The sequence below is a fragment of the Ictalurus furcatus genome, chromosome 3 (assembly GCF_023375685.1).
Source record: "Ictalurus furcatus strain D&B chromosome 3, Billie_1.0, whole genome shotgun sequence".
In the NCBI taxonomy this organism is placed as follows: domain Eukaryota; kingdom Metazoa; phylum Chordata; class Actinopteri; order Siluriformes; family Ictaluridae; genus Ictalurus; species Ictalurus furcatus.
This window is the reverse complement of record NC_071257.1, coordinates 21,110,648-21,133,554: the sequence shown is the minus strand read 5'-3', so window position 1 is coordinate 21,133,554 and position 22,907 is coordinate 21,110,648. Positions and strand designations below refer to the sequence as shown.

General features: G+C 38.8%; 1 protein-coding gene across 5 annotated transcripts in view; it reads right to left on the bottom strand.

The window, feature by feature from the left end:
- Positions 1-22,907, bottom strand: part of smap1 (small ArfGAP 1) — a 125,826-nt gene that overhangs the window by 41,175 nt on the left and 61,744 nt on the right. For 3 of the 5 annotated variants that reach the window (XM_053621381.1, XM_053621383.1, XM_053621386.1), the window contains one exon: positions 18,472-18,552. In XM_053621381.1, the coding sequence (XP_053477356.1) occupies positions 18,472-18,552 (81 nt within the window). The remainder of the gene's footprint in view (positions 1-18,471; positions 18,553-22,907) is intronic. The other 2 variants (XM_053621382.1, XM_053621384.1) reach the window with 1 other exon arrangement.

Below are 22,907 nucleotides of genomic sequence, written 5' to 3'. Positions count from 1 at the left end.
CCAGTGTAAAGCTCTGCCATATTAAATATGCATATCATAAACCAGATTTCCATCATGGAGACGGACGATCCGCTGTGGTGACCTCTAACAGGAGTATGTTTAAAAAACAACAACTATAAATAACTAAATGATAGCACAAGCTACTCATTCCCAATCCCACCAGCTGCTGCACCACACACATATCGGCTGAGGCACGATCTGGTTATTACTAGGCGAATTGATTAGCGTAAAATGGAATTTAGATCTTCATTTCAGAATCAGGTAGAAACAATAAAGAAACCAAGCAAAATGAAGTCAAGCACAAGGCTGTTAAACAACTCTACTGCTTACTACATGCAGTCACCTCACAGGTAAACGTACAGACAGTAAATGACGGATATCGGTCAACAACTTACTGACTTCTTGTCAAGGTCCCAAGCATGATGTGCTACATTAGAAACCTTGTAATAACAGTATAATAATCATAAACGCTTTTCAGTTATCTGTGACTGTATTCATTTCTTTCACTAGCTCTCTATGTGTTATTACATTACTTTAGCTACCACTTTTTGTCAATTAGGTTTCCAGGCAAACAAAACAATGGACTGTGCAAGCATATTAGAGCTTTTACTTGCCCAGATCATCATAAACTAATTAACCACAATAACACAACTTTCATTAATAACAAGACTATAATGTACATTAATGGTTTGGTTAAGAATGTTGGGGAAATCAGCAAATGACACAAAGAATCTTTAGCAAATATGTGGAAAGCTCAATGACCAACACACATCCAAATGAGGTCAAAGAAAACCAGAGAATCCACCAATGGGAATATCACTAAGCGGCGATTTTCTCATAAAGAAACCAAATCTGGTGCCTGTCTGGGAAGAGCAGCAAGCTTCTGCTGAAATAAACATGAATAAAAGTCATCCACAAGTACAGGTATATATACATACATACATACATACATACATACAAACAAACAACCCTTACTGCAATCTGTACATATACACACATACTGTTCAAGAAGTCTACTCGAGTGTGTTTTCAGGACATCTTGCAAAGCCGGTACGCCATCATGTCACACACGCGGCTTAAACCTGGACAAATCTGCAAAGAATGCATAAGCTTGCAGAGTCAGATGCAGTGGGAAAAAAATATCTTGAATATATAAAAATGTAAAGAAAGTTTTAATGTAACTGAAGTTCAAGTAACATTTTTATCTTCACTATAAATAAAAATCAAACAGATTTCTAATCTAGTAAGCACAGCCATCGCTGCAGACATGCTGTGCTGATAAGCCAATTAAACAAATAGGAAAGTCTGTTCCATTATGCCATAATGCTAGTTGGCATGATCAGACAATTAGAAATGGATTTTACAATATAATGGCTGATTATGGATTATTATATGAAATTAGAAGCTGGTCTAGACTGTAATAATAATCATCAAAATACAAACTATAACGTAAGCGGACGAATGATATTCGTACGTTATGTTGTAATTAAGTAAGTCATTTCCATAACCATGAAGGAAATTTTTCCTGTGATGTTCCAGAGACAATCATTTTATTGAGACGACTTTATTGTCCTCAACTAGTGCGCTCACATTTCCTCATATTTTAGATCATCTTACACCATGCAGGAGAATGCATGACCGAATCTTCACCCCAGTAACATGTAGCCTAAACGAAATGGAGCAGGTGAGATGTTCTGGGTCAGCGCTAGAGAATAAAGCCGTATCAGAGCAGGATCTGAGAACTGGCCATGAAAAACAGAAGATGAGAGCAGCTCTGCTTCCAGCCAGTAGCCAGAGCAGGAGACTCGCCAGCTCAGGAGTGGCCTGAATCATCATGTGCAGTCCAGACAAATCTCATTTCAAGCAAATGTCACGGAAGAAGCAGATGTAGTCACTGACTGTGGTATCTGCCGCCACAGGCTTCAGCAGATTTGCGGCTCCGGCAGAATGGAGGTGGAAAGAAGTGCTTTTTAATCTGGACTGTGTGTGTGTGTGTGTGTGTGTGTGTGTGTGTGTGTGTGTGTGACACAGTGGCTGCCGGCCTTAAGGAAGAGTGGACACTGGACCTTGAAATCCCATTCCCTGCATGAATGACACAGTGAAAGATTCAGCATCACCTTTTAACATCAGTCAACACCACACACAAACACACACAAGCCTATCTCGCTCACTACCCCTCATCCTTGTTTTTCATCTCTTTCTTTACTAGCTTCCATCCTCCAGTGCGCTCTCTCGTCGACCTCATCACATCCTTCTCTGTACCCATTTTCTCCCAATCCTTTTCTCCCAGAACTTCACTTCTTTTCCATCGCTTTTTTTCCCTTGACAGTCATTTCCCTCTAATTTGCTTGCTTACCTCTGCCTACCTCTAAGGCTTCTTATCGGTCTCCCTTCATTCCTCATGGTAACATTTTTATTTTATTTTTTATAATTTAACACCGTTTTCCTTAACATTCCTCTCACCCACAAGCCCCTGCCTAGATCTCTCTTTCGGCTGCTCTCTCTCTATATACATATATATACACACACACACACACACACACACACACACACACACACACACATACATACACACATACATAAATGTGTGTGTGTGTGTGATGTATGTATGTGTGTGTCTTAATAGGGTGTGGACCGAGATCCAAGGTCACTGTTGGGAATGATTAGAAGCACAAGTGGTCATTATCAAGTAACCGAATTCCTTATTGCTTAGTGTCCTATGGCTGGAGAACAAAGTTGTCATAAATTTGCAAACGGGGTGCAGGAGGGCCAATATCATTATCTAAAGGAATAAGACTAAAGAAGGGTCCTTGTGCACTGACCTGATACAGAATTACAGAATATTTCAACTGTCATGAAAAGTATAAATATGAACAGTTTTAACACACAATTTAAACCCCCAAACATAAAAGACTCTAATTGTGTGATTTTTTCCCCTTCCCTCACAGCACTACTATCAAATTTATCAGCACCTCTGAAGTTTATATTTAGTTATCCAATCAACCAATCATGTGGCAGCAGAGCAATGCATACAATCATGCAGGTAATGTTCACATCAAACTTCAGAACAAAATGGGGAACAAAATCAGATATCACTGACTTTGACTTGGTTGTTGGTTTGAGTATTTCAGTAACTTCAAAACATCACTGAATGACGCCCCCCCCGCGCCTACCATCCCCTCACACCATTCTGTGTAAACTCAAGAGACTGATGTGAAAAGCCCATGAGATCAGCAGCTTCTGAAATACTCAAACCAGCCCATCTGGCATGACATGCCACTGACAGAGTCACTCAGAAAACCTATTAGGAACCCAACAGGAAAAAAACGAACGCATTTTATGCATTATGCTCCAGCCACATGATCGGCTGATTGGATAACTGCATGAATGAGCAGGTGCACTGGTGTTCCTATAAAAGTGGCCAGTGAGTGTAAAAATCCATTAGCTAATTTGTGAAGGTCATTTCCTCCTACGATGATGGACAATACAGAAATTTTACGTGTGAAAATTATTGGCTAAGTAATTAAGGAAATATTACTAGAATTTATTGGAAAATTTCAGGAATTGAGTGAAATGTTTATAAAAAATTATTTTCGCCCATTGTCCTGAAGGATGCCAACGTTTGACCGTATATAAGAATTATGTGTTTCCCAACACTGAGTTGAATGTGTTCAAGTAGAGAGGTAGAGAAATGGGCCAGCAGTGTGTGTCTGTGTGAGAGACTGATTATTGCCAGGGCTTGATCCTGAAATATCTCATCAGCATTAATTATGTATTTCACCTCATCAAGACTTCAAAGGGAAACCATCACCTGGCAGCACCACACACACACACCAGCAGGGCACAGCACCCTCCGGCGCACGCACACAGCTATAAAATACATACAGGGTAACCTTAAGTAACAGAAAAATCCACTGATGTACTACATACAAGCACCAGGCCTCAGGACATCATGTAAAGGCCAAATATATGCACTTGAAAAAACCTACTTTCAACAACTTTCCCCCCACCTTCTCGTTCACACCCCCTAAGCTTTAAAACTCACATTTGATTGGAAAATAATTCAGGTCAGAACCCTGAAACATGGAGCCTTCAGGAGGTTGTGCTTAAAAAAACAGAAGCCTACTGTATAAAGTGAGACTGTGGATTTGATCACAGCATGATATTATTGTAATAAAGCACACTGAATAAATGTGAATATTAATGCGCTTGTTCTAATGCAGTGTCGTTTCTAAATTAACAACTTGTTCACAGGGATGTTTGTGTTCGATGCTCCACATAATCCAAGAACAATAATAAACGTATTTTTTTTAAAAATGTGCGGATATTTAATAAAGTAAAATGTATTTATTTATAAAATGGATTTCTGTAAGGAAATTTGCTTAACATTTATGGATGGAGTCTCCAGTGTCAGTACATCAGGAAACCACCACAAACATCTGCACTCCAAGTATACAAAACCACTTTAACACCGTGCACAAGGATATTCCTCCATGTAATATATGGTTTTACATGCTCTTAGACGGACTATTTCTTTTTATTACCATTTACTACAGGTTTATTTATTCATTCATTTATCACTCAATGTCTAGTGCAATGTATTTCTGTTTGTATGTGTAAGCCATGCTGCTGTGGATAAATATATATCCACCCATCCACCTACACTATCCATCTATCTACATTATTTATCCATCCATCTACATTATCTATCTACAGTATTTATCCATCCATCCATCTACATTATCTACCCATCCATAGTATCCATTTGTTTACAGTATCTATCTACAGTATCCAACCATCCATCCATCCATCTATCTATAGTATCCATCTATCCATCTACAGCATCCATCTATCTACAGCATCTATCCATCTATCTATCAACAGTATCTACCTACAGTATCCATCTAGCTACAGTATCTATCCATCCATCTTTCTAGCTATAGTATCTATATATCTACAGTATCCATCCATCTATCTACAGCATCCATCTACCAATCTACAGTACCCTCAACTGATATCGGCACCCTTGATAAACATATGAGCAAAGACGGCTGTGAAAAACAGTCTTGGAAGTAGTAACCCCGCTTCAGGTTGGGTCACATCACACAACACGCTTGAAGATTATTTCACATAACATGCTCTATCGTATTTTGTTCCTTCCTTATTAAATGCATGCACAAATATGGATACTAATAATCAAATACACCAGTCTCAGTGGCTCAGTTAATTAATAAACGAACAATGCATTTTGTTTGCAATTTCCCTCATGGTTAATTAGAGCACAGCCACGTCCACTATTAAGATAATTAATTCAATTAACTTTGGTTCTAAATATCACTTGTTTTTCAGATACAAAATGCCATTAAACTACACTAGCCAGAATATACATTATGCAGCATAGAGGCATGCGACTGCATTTATGTACTGCTGTATGGATTTATATGACAGGACTCTGCAGTACCATATAGAGGCATATGACAGGATTTTTGTAGTGCTCTCCCATTAGACTGCACCTCTAGAGACATAACAGCAGCAACAAAAACCATCTGGACCCTGCCACCAGAAATTCATACCACCATGTGTGTGGTGTGCATAAGCAAAAAAAAAGTGTCCAGAACCTGTCCTCTGAACAAAGTCCCTTGCCAGCCTGCTGTCACTAGCACAGCAGGGACACAGAAAGATCTAAGCAAGGGCAGCACTCGTACACATGCACATACTCGCACTAACACAGACAGAGAAGATATACCATTAAGAAGAGCTATCCACACACACACACAAAAAAAAAAATTTTATATTATATATATATATATATATATATATATATATATATATATATATATATATATATATATATATATATATATATATATATATACACACACACACACACACACACACACAAACAAATCTCACACCACACAAAATAGCACACGCACAAAAAGAAAAAAACAAGGATGACACCATTTACAGTCTAGTGAATATCGCATGTGGTGCTTTGATAATTTATTCATGGCTTGAGCAATAATATATAGAGACACATAAGCTTCTTCTTCAAAAAGTAAACAAGAAATGATGAGTGAGGAAGAAATTAAGTGAGGAAGTGACTGAAATTGTGACTCGATGGATTTAAAAAACAAACAAAAACACACACACACACACACACACACACACACACACACAAAAAAATAAAAACCAAAAAACCCCATACATGGCAAAAAGCACAGAGCAGGCTGCTGCTGCCATATTTGGATTCTGATGTGAATGTGTGTGCATGCATGAACCATTTAGAATTTTTTTTATAAATCTACATAAATATGACCTAAAACATCAGATTTTCACACAATCAAGCAACTGAGACAAATATATTACACCTGGTCATTTATGACCTTAAACCAATAGAAATGCTGTGGAAAGATCCTGCAGCAAGCAGTTAATGTGAGGAAACCCACCAACATCCCAGAGTTGAAGCTGTTCTGTACTGAGGAATGGGCTAAAATGCTTCCAAGCCGATGTGCAGGACTGATCAACAGTTACTGCTGCACACGAGGGTCACACCAGATACTGAAAGCAAAGGTTCATATACTTTTACCATTCGCAGATATGTAATATTGAATATTTTCCCTCAATATTAATCACATATACATTACAGCACAGTGAAATTCTTTTCTTCGCATACCCCAGCATGTTAGGAAGTTGGGATCAAAGTGCAGCGCCCCTGGAGCAGAAAGGGTTAAGGGCCTTGCTCAAGGCCCAACAGTGGCAGCTTGGCAGTGCTGGGGCTTGAACCCCCGAACTTCCGATCAGTAACCCAGAGCTGACCTTCCGATCACTCACCCAGAGCCGACCTTCCGATCACTAACCCAGAGCCTTAACGTCAAGCCACCACTGCCCCGATAAGTGACCAAGTATCATATTTTTTTTTTGTCTTATTTGTTTAATTGGGTTCTCTTTATCTACTTTTAATAATTGTGTGAAAAGCTGATGATGTTTTGTCATATTTATGCTGAAATATAGAAAATCCACAAAGCATTGTAGGGTATAACATAACCGACAAAGTAAATGACATGCAATACTAGGTCATTCAAGGGTCAGAAATTAACATCTTATGTATAAGATCACTTTTAGGATTTACTTTGTTAAATTGATTAATTTTTGATTTTTCCCATCAAGGTTATAATTAAAGTACAACATAAATGGCTTGCATTTATTCAAGCAATGATGCATTGCGAATTTCAATATGTTTACATAAGTCAACAAGTAGAACATGTATTCAGAAAGCCACAAAAATAAAATAACATTCCATCTCTTTCCATAAAGAAAACATTGCAACACTCAACATTTTTATCAAAGCGGGTTATAAAAAGAAGATTTGAGTGTCAGGAAAGAAATATGAGATACCATCATGCGTTTATTATTCGCCAGTTGTACACTAACTGTACTGTAAATCAAGGATGGAAACAGAACTGGGTTTATTGTTATTTTATTTTTTAAAAGACATCCAGTTGAAAGTTGGTGTTTATTGCATTTTTCCTGGAGGATAATAAATGTTAAAAAAAAAAAAAACAACAAAACAAAACAAAACAAAAAAAAAACTCCACTGTCAAAAGGAATGAGAGATGTTTAAATCAGCTCGGGGACTAAAAAAAGGAAGCCGTTCTACCCTGAACCCATGCAATCTCTGTTGTGGTTTTTTTTTAAAAAAAAAAGGGTGCTGAAAGACACAAAGAGAAAAGTATTTATGGAAATTGCTAGTTTTAACAATTATACTGCAGCAGCCTTCATTAATGAGGAAGGGGCCTTTAATGCTACAGTATTTCTACTTAAAGCATAATAAGTAACACACAGTGGGCTAATGAGAGACTGAGAGCAGGGCTGGTCACTCTGGTCAGATGTGAAGGCAAACACGCACAAAGAATATTCTTGTAATGATATGAACAGGAAAAAAAAAAATAAAAATTCAGAGAAAAAACAAAAGAAATCAATTCATTTTCAAGGATTTTAAAATGAGGAATTATTTATGCTCCAATTAAATTTGCAAACCAAAAGCATCAAGTATAGCAACTGAAAACAAAGTGTGATCATTTCAAAGCTGCATGTGCAAAACTCTTTGCTCCCTTGAGTCATCTGTCCACATCTCAAAGCCTCGCCTATTATGCCGCTGACTGATGATAGCATTCAAGAGAGTAGAAAGCCTGGAGGGAGGGATGGAGGGAGGAAGAAGGGTCTTTAGGCACAGGGCCTTTATGCTGCCTGCCATTCACAGAAAGTAATTTCAGTAAAAGCCAGACCTGGCTCAGGTGCTGTTGAACATGATTGCAGGTGCGTGTGGATGCTTGAGTGTGTGTAGCTTGTATCTAGGTCCAGGAAGAAAGCTCTCTGTAATCGTCCCACTGCTCCATTACCGGCTTAAAAACCACAAGCGATCGTCACATTTCCTTCATTTTTCTAAACCCTATTAGCCATTTTTTCAGGAAAAGGTGCTGCACATCCATGCTGCCACGCTGAGAGCACGTGAACGTCACGCCAAACCCAAGCACGCCGTTCTGGATCTAATTACGCATTCCAAAGTCATGTTTGTTCGTAACAGACTTCAGAGCTGCATTATGCAAAATCCGCAGGTTAAACTGGGCTTTCCCCTTTAACACAAACGGCAGAGAAATCAAAACAATTGACATGCGTGCACACTCTAGGACTTGCGCACACAACCTGAATGCCAAGATGATGATTTCTCCTTGACATTCAGGCAGTGCCGGCAGCAGTGGGATACTAAGAGCAGAAAGTGAAGGAGGCTGATGATAAACATGTTGCCATGACTGCACTCTCATTCCTTCAGCAGCATACAGTAGCTCACAGACTTCAGGAACAGCAGAGCAGAGGCTTAGGATGGACCTGTAGCTAGCGATCTCAGTTCCAGTCCAGCAGTATGTCCAAAACCACACCCTACAGTACATCATTATACAGTGCACCGGTTAGGGAGTTTTGGCGTGTAGAACAGGGGTATTCAACTACAATTTCTAAAAGTCCAGTTCCATACAGTCCTCTCTGAATCTATTGGAACGGAAAGGCGAATTCATTTTATTTGTGCTATACACCAAAGACATTTGGGTTTGAGATCAAAAGATGGATATGAGACAAGAGTTTAGGATCTCAGCTTTTATTTTCTTGCTGTGTTAAACAAAACATAGAACCTTTTTCAACAGACCAGCCAGATTTGAGGCGAGCAAAAGTATAGGGACAGATATGTCTTGAAGGAAATTAACATAAATAACACTTAATATTTGGTTGCATATTCCTTGCTGGAAATAACTGCATCAAGCCTGCGAATCTCTGACATCACTAAATTGTTGGGTTCTTCTTTTGTGTTGCTTTTCCAAGCTTTTACTGTAGCGTCCTTCAGTTGTTGTTTGTTTTGGAGGGTTTCTCTCTTCAGTCTCCTTTTCAGGAGGTGAAACGTTGTGTCGTTTAAAGCCAAGTTCACACTGCACCAACAGATGTTGACGATCACCAACTTTTAAAAGATGGCCATTGGATTTAGAATGTTGGGAAACACAAATGTAATGTTCATATTGCCCCAGTAGACACTAAAACTTTTTATAGACGGTCAGAATGGTTTTAAAATAGATGATCACATCATATTTACCACAAACTGATTGTTTGTACGTGTCGTACTTCACCTGAAAAGACGAAGAGAGAAATGAAAGAGGTTGTGGGTGAAGCCTTGGTTGTTGTGATGTGAGAGATAGGGCACTTACATTTATACAGAGAACTGCAGACATAGGATATGCGCTTTCAAAATTTTGCTCAGTTTGTCCAGGGGCGTAGCCTGGCCTGGCACTGTAGCAGCTAAGCCACACATGATTTTCTGGAGATGCCAGTGATCCTGACACTTTCTGCTCTCCGGACCTGCCTGATCCATCCTGATGCCCTACCTCTGGATGGAGCGCTCCTAAACTGGAGGCTACATTCTGCCACTGCTTAAGTCTCCAAGCAGTGCGGCCTGGAGATTACTGAGGATGGTGAAGGTCCGTGGAAATGGTTTTGGACCTCAATTTCACATGGACATTTTCGCTGTGGTTGCTGGGACTACGGTTGCTACTGTTGTATATAAAATATACATGAAATAAACACGAGGGAGACCTAGTATGAGTAATATGTAATCTTATTGAGAATTCACTGGGCTGGTGGACTGTATGAACAGATGATCACCTAAGACACACACACACAGAAGCCTGGTGTGTATGCAGAAAACAGAAATTAATCTGTTTCATATTCTGTTTCATGAAAAACTCTTATAGGGTAATGTACATGCAAGCACTATAAACAAAAAAAGAAATGTAGAACAAACATAAAATTTACTCAATGTTGAGATGGTGTGTTTGAAAGTGCCCGTTCTCGACGAAAATCCAGTCACAGTGACACAGACAAGGTCAGGTTATTGTTAAAGAGTGAAACAAAACAAAATATATTTTGGAGCCAAGCTGCACCTGAAAGATAAGGGTTAACATACGTAATGGTGTTCTGGGACAGCTAACTCTAAACATATTGGTGTTAGGGTCATCCTAAGAAAACCGTATAAATAGAAGAGCTTCAGCTATGGTTTTTGAGATCGCATTTTGGGACGTCTCAAACCGTGGGGATCTCGTGTGGTGGAACGGAACGAATAAACCTGGACCCTTGCTTCTTCTCACTCACGGTTGGTGTCTTATTTTTCTTGCTCCAACTGAATATGTGAGTATCTGTTTCTATGTTAAGTGTCTTCAGGTAATAGGCAAAATTTGAGCCAGCACTACTATGGCCTTAGGACTGCAATTACCACATACAATTTTGCACTCAAGACTCCTTTAATGAACAGTGGACTAGTTCAACAAAACAGACTTCATATATAAACCATAACGAACTTTCTTTTACACTATCCGTTGTTACCCAGATGAGGATGGGTTCTCTCAAGGTTCCTTCCTCATATCATCTTGATTTTTTCCTTGCCACCGGCGAGGTCAATAGGGATAAATTCACACTTAAAATCTGAATCCCGTGTTTATTTCTGTAAAGCTGCATTGAGACAATGTCCATTATTAAACGCGCTATACAAATAAAATTGAATTGAATTAAACCCATACAGTAATAGCTTAGTTGTGCGTCTCCTTGGCTAGCGACACAAAACTAGCCTAGTCTCATGTTAGATAGCTAAAATGTCTTATATTTTATCTGTCTAGTAGTCCTGCAAACATTCAGAACACCTGAGGCAAGTTTTTATCATAAATCCAACTTTGTTTAAAAAAATTTGAATATTGGGCACACAATTAGCCCTCACATGCAAGAAAAAAAAAATGGAAACAGTCTATTTAAAAGTATGTGCGCCTAGCACCTAGCGCACAAGCTTTTGTTTCTATGGAGGTTGCAGGGACGCTTGCCTCATTGTCATGGCAACGGTTCTTGCCCAGGTCAGAGTATGTTAGAAAATCATACCACACTGCTCAGATATTAAATGACCTGACAAACGCCGATTAAACATGTTCAGTGGTTGAAAACAAATGTGCAGTGTGAACTGGGCTTCAATCATCTGCATATAAATACCAGGAATTTAACGCTGAAATTCTAAACTCTCTTATCATATTCATCGCTTGATCTAAAACCCCAAAGTGTTCAGCAAAAACAAACAACTGGCCTTGCCATGCAAATAGATTCTGAGGGGACGGTAAAATTCCTAAGGTCCAAATAAGAAACTAGCCTGCCTGAATGGCAAAAAGTTAACTTTTAATGTTTAGTCCTTAATTATTAATATATTCAGGAAAAACAGAAACATCCTCTCACATTCAACTGCTTTTATTTCTAGCAAATTTCTTAAAATTATTTGTATCAACATAAAAATATTCAGCAACTGAGACATAAACTGAACAAGTTTCACAGATATTTGACAAACAGAAATGGAATGAGTCCCTGAACAAAGGGGGGGGGGGGGGGGGGGTTTACATGTCATTTTCCACTGCAAGGACGATCAGCTGTCCTTCCTGTCTCTCTGTAGCACTGTCTTAGGCGTCTTACATTACAGACATTGCAGTTTATTGCTCTGTAGTCCTCATGCCTCCCTACAGCAGGCCTATGGCATGTTCACGCAGGTGAGCAGGCACCCTAGGTATCTTTCTTCTGGTGTTCTTTCAGAGTCAGTAGAAAGGTCTCTTTAGTGTCCAAGTTAGTGTAACTGACTTTAATTGCCTACCGCTTGTAAACTGTTCGTGTCTTAAGGACTGTTCCAGAGGTGCATGTGCAATAATTGTTTATGGTTCTTTGAACAAGCATGAAGAACATTGTTTAAACCCTTTCCGATAAATAACTGAAGAGCTTATTTGGATTTTACAAAATACAGTCTCCTGAAAAGGGGATATTTCTTTTTTTGCTGAATTTATAGGTATATAAATAAGGCACAAGCTTAAACTTTTATTTTTTTGTTTTGTAGTGGTGCTTCACATTACCTCTTACCACCACAGAATCTGAAATGGGGAGAATAACCACATACTTATTTATCCAATTATTTTTAAACATTGTCTGCATCATTAATTTTTTTCCCCCCCCAGTAACTCTCCCCTTTCTGACCTAACCTCTCTTGCCCTGTAGCTAGTCTCTGGTCTAATGAGCTGTCTTCAGCTAAATAACTTGCCAAATACAGGTGATTGGTACAGTGGTGGCTTTATGGTTAAAGACTCCGGGTTACTGATGAGAAGGTCAGGAGTTCAAGCCCCAGCACTGCCAAGCTACAACTGTTGGGCCCTTGTGCAAGGCCCTTAACCATAAAATTGCTCAGTTGTATAAACGAGATAAATGTAAGCTGCTCTGGATAAGTGCGTCTGCCAAATGCCGTAAATGTAATGTCATTTGATTGGATAAGCTGGAACACAGGATCTACCACAGAAGTCACAATGGTTCCTGTTCAGAAAATGTTTTATTTATTTATTTATTTTTAAATAAATACATTTATTAACTAAAACATTTAGCCAAGTACTTGGATACTTTGCTGTGTCCACACCTGGACTGCATTCCACTATTTATCGACCTGATGTGTAGGATATCCAGTGTAGGACATTCCAGGTTTACTAATGCACAGCAACAGGGCCATGTCCGAATGATGCACCCATGATGCACTTTGTTGCTTGCTCCAGACACTGGCTAGTCTCAGATTTCCCCTGCTCTTTATTTACCCAGACCCTGTTTTTTTAGTACATGGAGTACTGTGTTCTCTAGATTGGATTGCTGACCATTTTAAAAGCACCGATTTGTTCTAACTGTTGCCGAGTCCATAACAAAGATTAGATCACACATTTAGAAGCATTAAAGACACATTATATAAACAGTATATGCTTCGCTTTATCACTTCGCTATTGGAAGTTGTTGAATTATTTGGTTCATTTAAATGGACAGTCATAATATAAAGTGGAAAATAAACAAATAGGTTATAGCTTGGTTTAAGTAGGTGGCGATGGATTATTCGAATAGGACTACATACGGTATATCTGGATGCTGTTCTTTCATGAACTGCACATACTTAAAATCTTTTGATCCATTACATCACATAGCACATTTGCTCTAGATGAGAGTACACACGTTGGGTGCACTTTAATTTAACAAGTATGCAAGATAGTACATTATAAAACTAATAAAGGAAATATTGGTTACATTTTTAATTATAGGCACATCATACTACATTTTGAGCACTCCACAAAAAAATAAATAAATAATTGTGAGGCGTCACTCCAGGGTTCTGTGCTGCTCTGATTAGCCAATTATTGCTTTGCTAGACATGGTTTTGAGTCTTCATATATCTGCCCATTCCAATTAATACAAGATCGCATAATTCTCTCAGACAACTCAATCCAGGTATTCTAATCAACTCTGCACGCACAGCCAAAGAACTGAATTAAAGGGTTTGAAATGAGTAAATCTAGTCAGTAAAACTGGCGTGCGCTCGCTCACGTTGTTCTGTTTAAGCGACATGCCGAAACTGAGAGATCCAACTTCCAGCTGATTATCAAGAGCCTCGGGTTCTGGATAAGGTGCACTTGGAAATAGGTTCAACTTGATTCAGTGCAGGAACGGACTGGAATTAGAAACTCAAATCTTGGTTTAGATCTAAATCAACAAGCCGTTATATCGCATGAGCTCTTCAGTACGGTGTACTGCACAATTTCAATTTCTTAGATGGAAATGTGTCAGGGATTGAAGCATCCTGTGCGTCACCAATGAGGACTGGACATCAGGGATGCACCAGTGCGATATCGAGTATCAGATTTGTCTGAAGCATGGAACTGGTATTGGGACTGAAAACGCATTTTCTGATCCAATCCATTGGCATGAATGTCATTTTGGCTGATAACACATGTCTCGTACCTGAAAATAGGATAACAATTGTGGGAATCAAAGTGACAGGTTGCAGTCTAAGCTTGATTGAAAGCACAGATCAGATAAATGGAGCGCTGCAGCAAATTACATTGAGTCTGTTCAAGATCAACTGGGACTGGCTCCAACACAAACAACACTCAATCCACACAAGCATGGCTTCTACACATCACGGCAGTATCTGAAGCAAATAAAACACCTCCTTCACACATTGTGTCTTCCTGTTCTTCTCTGTGAGCAAAAGCAGCTACTTCCAAGAAAGTGTGTTGCCCATTTAACACACATGCTGCAGGCGAGAGATTCTTATCCATCGCTACTGTTGGCTTTTAGCTTTCTACAAAAGCCGACTATTTCTTCACGACCATCCTACATTCTCTGTCTTTTATGCTACTCTATTCACTGCTGTCACTGGATCAGCACGGCTTCCAGCGCACACGGACAGGCGGAGTGCCATTTTAATCAATTCACACACTGACCCGGGGTCAGTACAACACACAATGCATTCACACAGCCTCCAGTCTGAGATCGGGCAGGGAACGATTATAACCTCAAGTGAGGAAGAACACCCACACGGGGGGGGGGGGGGGGTTTGCACGTACGTGAGTCCAACACTGCCCATCTCTGAAATATTTATGGAGATTAAATCCCACCGACAAGCAAATGAAAGTTGAGGAAGAACGAATACATCAAATGCAGCAAAGAGAAACATCCATAATAACAGAAGCACTTTAACGCTGTGTTGCATCATACTGTAATTTCATGCCTGTATTAAGTGCCTTTGATATAAAATCCACAACAGTGCCGGATTCACCAATCACAAACATTTTTCTTTTTTGCTTTGTAGCACACTGGCAGATAGAGGTGCGAATCTCTAGACTCCTCACGATTTGATTTCCATTCTCGGTGCCAAAATATGATCAGGAAAAACTATTCTTTATTCCTTTTTTTCCAGCATACATTATGTGTCTCTTTTTAACAGCATGACCACTTGCTGCTTTTAAAACATAATATCGTTTTCATCACACAAGGCTTAATGCATTTCTTTTTCATCAGATGTGGGTAAAGCTGACATTTTATATTTTCCAAAAACAGCATGATGCGTAAAAGTCAGTGACATTTTGTACCTCGATGGAGAATCTTTAAAGAGAGAGACCTGTGATGCTTCTATTATTTTTAATCAGTTAATCTATTTCAATTCCTATGGCTAGAACACTGCACTGTTTATATAGATGACATAACACTAAGGGGAACAAATCAGTAACCCAGGCACTTGTGACGAGCAGAATTTTTATTAGGGCTATTACTTGTCTTTTTTTTTTTTTTGAAAATTCATGAATGTCCATTTGGGGTTGTGTGCCCAAAAAGAATGGGAAACTGTTGGATTAGAGAAAACCATCAAACCATTTTTAACGCTTTTACTTTAACCAAACGGCTTCATTCATACATTGGGTCACTGTTCTTGTAGAAGAAACATAGACTAATCATTGTGCATATGAAAAGAAATGGCGACACAAACATGATCTTTTCAAACCCTCAGTCGAGACCATAGTTAGTGAGATCAATGCCTAAGACTGAGACAAATCCAAGTACAAATCCAGCCCAGACCTGAGTCAAAGCTCAGATTTGAGTCCTTCAGCTCTCCAGGCAATGTTAGTAATTTATAACACTGGTGCTGCTGCAAAAAAATACAGGATTCACAAAGACAAAAGTTAGATAGAAACAGAAAAGAATACAAAGACACCATCTGAAGCTACGATGCTACAACTCGCCGAACACTGCAAAACTACAGGGTGTCCCAAAAGTCTCCTTACATGAAGGAAATTAACACACACACACACACACACACACACACACACACACACACACACACACACACACACACATATATATATATATATAAATTCCCCCCAGGACAGACTGTAAGAACGTCTTTGACAAAAGAAGACCATGTTGAAATCATTCTCATGGCTGGACCAGGAAGCTGTCGCAAGGTTGAGATGGCCTTTAACAGGTAACACGGGAAGCACATGGAGACGTTTGGGACACCCTGTGATTGGACAAACCCTATGCAGCATCCACAAGTAACAAACTGTGATGGCCATATCCACTGCCAGTAAACAGAATGAGACGTGGATCTTCGGAGAACAGGCTTTAGCACTGTCAAAGTGAAATATCTCTAAATTATAGATGTATTCCCCCCTCTCACATACAAGAGATAAATTTAAAAAAAATAAAAAATCACCACCACCACAAAAAACAGTAAATAATTCTGCAGTGTTGTGAAATATATGGCTTTTGTTTTATTCTCTGGTCGCTGGACCCTTACCTCCTACCTGTCAGTCACCACCAAAGTGCACCCTGACAACCACTTGAAATCCTCTCCTCACCTCTCCCTCTCGCTCTCACTGCACATGTGTTAGAGAGGTGAAAGGGAGCCTGCAGGCAACACTGACAGGCTTTTACTAATGCTTTGACAGAACACATTTAAATAACGGCTCAAATCAGTGAGGCTAATTCTAGCCATCAAAATCTGCTGCTGATTGTTAAATATAGGTTTATAATGGTACGTTTTTCCTCTAAAAGTAAACCTGTTCCGTGTCTTATGCCCAGTAGCTTTGAAATTTTTATTTATTTATTTATTTATTTATTTATTTATTTTTACACGCAGCACTCGCATCATGCTGGAAGTTATAGGAAACTCATGTAATGTCATTCTGGATTCAGAAATTGCTAAGGCTTCTTGCTGAGAAGCAGTGTATCGAGAGAGTAAGAAAGTCGAATATGTTGTTTTTCTCACTTTTATGTGATAAAACGATGCTAAAATAAACTCCTTGGGACATGCTCCTACAGAAAATGGTAAATGGTCTGCACTTATATAGCGCTTTAACGTTAGCAGTTCCACAAAGTGCTTTACACCGTGTCCCATACACACACACACCAATAGTAGCAGAGTCATGCAAGGTGCTAGCTTGCCATCGGGAGCAACTTGGAGTTCAGTGTCTTGCCCAAGGATACTTCGGTATGTGGAGTCATGTGGGCCAGGAATCGAACCGCCAACCCTACGATTGACAACTCTACTGGACAAATCTTCCTGATTTTTGTCAAGGGTTCAAACACAACATGCTACATTAGAAAAGTAAAAAGAGTGTAATGACCGACTACACAGACTCGTTCCCTCAGCGGGAATTCATAAACTGCATCATACATCAGTTAGATCCGTAAGTATATGTAGTATAGCATCACTGGTTCATTTCACTGCCCATCACTCCACTTGTCTGTGTTCACTGCATAAAATCCCAACTCTAGCAAAAGTTCTTTACACTGAAACCCTTACTAACACTTACTACACGCTGTCAGTCAGTCTGTACATCGCATGGCAACATACAACGCTCTATTCAGTGTTGTAGGAGGCTTCATTGGGAATACTTTCACCGACGGCACACAAATGAACAAAATTATTGTCCATGTGTCAGTTACTCGATATCGATTTCTTATTTATAAAAACTGATGCATAAAAGCAATATTGCACTCACAGTCATGCTGTTGTACTGAATATCAGCGTGGCTATAACTACCTGCGGCCGAATCACAGCTATTCTGATATTCAGTACAACATCACGACTGCGAGTGTGACACTGATTTTATACATCAGTTCTATAAACAAGAAATCAATATCGTGTTTATTTTTGTCCATATGTCAGTTACTCGATATTGAACATATTATTATTGCACTGAACTAGCCAACTACAGTATCCCACCCATGAATTTATGATTTGTCCACCACTGTAGATAATGATATTTCTAAATATTTCATGCCAGAGTTGTGCGTACATTTTAGCTTTTATACGGCCCTGAGTAACTGATGCAACCCAACAAGAGAGACTTGGTCAGAGTAAGACTGCAAGCCTGTGCTTCCGCCCCCCTCCGCCCCCCCCCCCCCAGCCCATTACACTCTAGAAAAAAGCATTATCATCATCATCCATCCCATTTCACTTTAGCACACTTGCCGTGTGCTTTTTGTTGTCGTTTAAACTACAACGGCACATGACAGAGCCTTAAAGTCAGCAAATGAGTGATGAATTACCTTGTCAAAGACTGTGGGCTTGTTCCCTTTATCCGTTTCCTTTTCTTTCTTCTTCTCTTCCTTCTTCTTCTCTCTCTCCTTCTGTCATGACAAAGGGATAGAGATGGGTGTCAGCAGGGCTAGATGCATTTAGACCTTCATCAGATCATACTATCTCTCTCTCTCTCTCTCTCTCTCTCTCTCTCTCTCACACACACACACACACACACACAAAATCATGTTGAAAATGCTGTAATTTAATTTTTTTTTTTTTTTTTTTTTACTTTTTACAGGTGTCCATAGGGGATAAAAGACTGGGTCAGATAAAGCCCAAACTAATTTCAGACTAAATTAAACCTTATTAAAGCTTTGACAGCTTGAGTGCAGGACTGTTCTCCACTTTTAAAGAGAAGTGTTTTTTTTTTTTTTTTGGTAGATGGTCATTAAAGTCTGTTGCTCTAATGGGAGTTGAATGGGCACATAAATAGGGCTGTCCAGCAGAGTTATTATGACTAACATCAGGCTTATAAAGAACTCCCATTGCCACTGAACTACACAGACTCCCAGTGAATTCTCTAAATGAGACAAAACCTTCCAAAAAATGCCAGAAAGTGGTCCGACATCATGAGATAGCTGGAAGGCTGTAATGCGTCACTAGACAAAGACTAGAACCCTGGATCAGCCACTTGAAGCACATTATGAGCACTTCGATTACTCCATTTCCCCATGCATGCTGACAGAGCTGCACTATCGATTGCCTCTACACAGAGCACTCACGCACAATCCAACCCTCGCTATAGCCACGGCTCCAAATGCACACATTTCCAACCACAGACCTGCAGTGTACTACTCCTTTGATAATCTATTAATCTGTTAAGACATCCCATGTAGAAACAACTATTTTGGTCATGTCAATGATTTTTCAGATTTATGCATGGAATTACATCGAACATGTCTTCACTTACACCGTAGTAAAAAAAAAGAAAAACAGAAAAGAAAGACGAATTTCACTGCTTTCATCCATAAACAATTACCTCATTATCTGCAAAAAAAGAGGGTTGTTTCCAAATAAATATAAATGCCAATTTCATGTGTCCTTGTGATAGACAAGGTGCATCCCAAATCGCATATTTACACACTATTCTACGAAATTTTGCAGTATAAATAGTGTGAGTAATGTTCCAACAAGATTCCAACAAGAAGTAGTACCTGAATGATGCACTTATTCAACTGAAAGAAATGAAGTGTGGAACGTCGGACACTGCTATGCACTCAGTGGTCGCAGCTTTGCTTACGTAGCAGAAGAGGGGCGTGGCTACGAGGTGCTGACGCTGGCTCAAATTCACTCGGAATCAAAAAAGGTCACGCTGAGCATAAAAGGTAACGCTGACAAACAGTAAAATGAAGAAATTATTTTTCGTCGACTCTGGGTATTCTGCTAAAACTAGCGGTGGTGCATTACGTGCATTTGACCCCAAGTGCCATTGACTGGGAAATGGCTTATAATAAAGCACTAGTGTTCCATTTGAGATGACACTACCCTTCTAAAATTTCTACACTAAACGGTAGAGTACATAGTGCATAATGTAAGTGCATAGTGTATAGTTTGTCATTTGGGGCTAGAGTACTGTGCAAAAGTCAGTACAAAAATGAAACGCTGTAATGCAAAGATGCCTTCAAAAAATGAAAAATAAATAAATAAATTTACATTAATAAACTGTATTAAACTTAAAATAAATAAAAAAGTCAATATTTGGTCTTGCAACCCTTTGCTTCCTAAAAATGCATCAAAACTCTCGGGTACAGTTTGTGCAGTTTTATAAGGAAGTTGGCTGCTAAGTGTTTTGAAGCATCTTGGAGAATCTGCCACAGCTCACCTGGAGGTTTTGAAAGTCACACTTGCTTAGGTTTTTGGAAGTAAAATGACAGCCTTCATTATGTTTTTTTGCCTGAAAAGTGGTTTATTACATAATTAGTTACCTTCTTTACTGACAAACTTTTTTTCAGCAATATTAAATTGTTTAATTGGAAAAGTAACCGTATCTAAATCTAAAATGTTTTTTTAACTGACTCAATAAAGCAAAAGCCATAAACATCTATGAAAGAGTGCCTAATAATTTTGCTCAATACTGTATGTGTCAATTTCCTTTAGAAACCACACTTTTACAATGGAAACACGTGAAACCACATTGTATTCTGAAAACTATTTCCCCCTAAATCTGCTTTTTTTCCCCCCCTATTTGTCCATATTGAGAACCAATCTATTTCTTGATTATCTGCATCCATGACATTTTACATGCTTATTACCATCACTTATTATTAGATATAGTCATATTACAGAGGAATTTCCCTAAACGTTAATTATTGGTGGATTTCCGTTAGATTTTAAGCTGGATAATGGCTATAAAATATTTCCCTTATAACAGTGTGTGCTATTTTGTTGATTAAGCAATAAAGAAATGACAAATTCCAACTTTTCTGTAAAATTCTTTCTCGAGAACATCTTCATAGAATTAAAATACTTTGTTTTCCTAACATCAAAAGCCTAGATTTTTGGTTTGATTAAGGATGCAAATTTTATGTATATGTTTAATTAATCACATAAGTCTAGTTTGCATTTGAGATTTGAGGTCCTTGCCTTTGACCCAGGACCCATGAGAACAAAGTATGAGGTTGCCTATCCATGCTCCTCAAAAGAAAAAAATGGAGTCAGCGGTCCTTAGAGTGGAGGTTTTTTTTTTTTTTTCTTCAGCTTGTGGATGAACATTTTGGTTTAGTGCTGCTCTGAGGCCTTTGTCTGTGTTCTGAAATAGGATCAGCATCCTCCTGTTTATTTAGAGGGCAAAACTGATCCTAGGGCAGAGATGTTTTATACAGGTTTGGTCTGGCTTTTAAAAAAATGTCGATTTAAAAAAAAAAAAAAAGTTGCTACACTTCAGCATTTGTAAATTTGATTCAGCATATGTATTTACACATTTTAGTGACCAGATTCCACAAGTGCCCTTTGACTTACAAGAGAAACAGGTGTTCTGGGCCCCACCTCTTCTCAGTACTGAAAGCAGCTAAACAAGCAATTCTGGACAATTTTGCTTTCAGTCCTACAAATGTATTGCAATTAAAAGAATGGAAGATACACAATAAGACAACGTCACATTTCGTATGATGTCACGTACAGCTATAACTGTAAAAAATAAATAAATTTTTTAAAAAAATCCACCCCTTCCGAGCTGTCAGCAATGCTAAGAAATTGTGATTGATTGAATTGCTGCAGCATCATTACATACAAAACAATGCAGTGTGTGACGAGTCTGCAGTGCGGTGTCTATCCTCCTCTCGCCCAAGATGTGTGTGAGAGTGTGTTCAAGAGTGACAGGACAGGACCAGACTGTCCCTGATCATCTTCTGGCCTGCTTAGCTCTGGCATTTATACGAACTCTCTCATTGTGTTTCTTTCTCTTTCTTTCTTTCTTTCTCTCTCTCTCTCTCTCTCTCTCTTTCTCTCTCTCTCTCTCTCTCTCTCTCTATATTAAGAGCCTCTTCAGGCAGGACAGAGTGAGTGGCTGTGACATGGGTTGTTTATTCACATTGATCGTGTACTCACTGAACTTCAAATGGTTGACGGATACGCTGTCAGTAACACGTTGTGTTATACACAAATATGGATTGACTGATTAATGGCTTGATGACGTGTGGGGTGTAATTATTAGAAGAAGAATCGTCAATCAGAGATTGTCTATTTAAGTCTCAGGACACTGCAGCACATTCTTTTCTTTCTGAAAAGCTGACAGCTAACATTCTACAGGAAATAAATGACTGAATACTAACCTACATGTTGTAGCTTACAGTGAGATGAAGCAATATAAAAGACAATATTAAAGATTAAAGAAATAGATAACTCTAAAAGTAACAAGAATATTTAATTCACGCTAACTAAAAGTAAAAAAAAAAAACGAATAATCTCTCATATCACTGGGATTTGGTAATGATTTCAACTGTTTAGTTATTAAGGAACGACATGTACTTGTTACCTATATACAGTACAGTTACATTCACAGTACATACAATACATTATAGTACATTTGTTCTCTCATTTTCACTTGAAGTTAATGAGAGTAAGAGCGCAGCTTGGTACTAAGGAAATGCAACGTTCGCCTCTTTAGACTTTCTAGTGGCAGAAAACATGATTGTTACAAAGCGCTGACACGGCACTCTCCTTCCATAAACGCTGAATAAACTTCTCCTTACAGGAAAATTTCACCATATAAATCACATTTTCCTTTGTTAGATAACAGCACATCTGAGGTCTATTTATTATTGTGCTTAGATTACATGGAGCATCTGCCAGACAAATACCTGTGAACGAGCTATGGAAATGGTAATGTATTAGAATGAGAGGCATTAACATACAGTAAACCTGTGATTTATCTTATGTAGAGATGCACCGATGTATCGGCCAA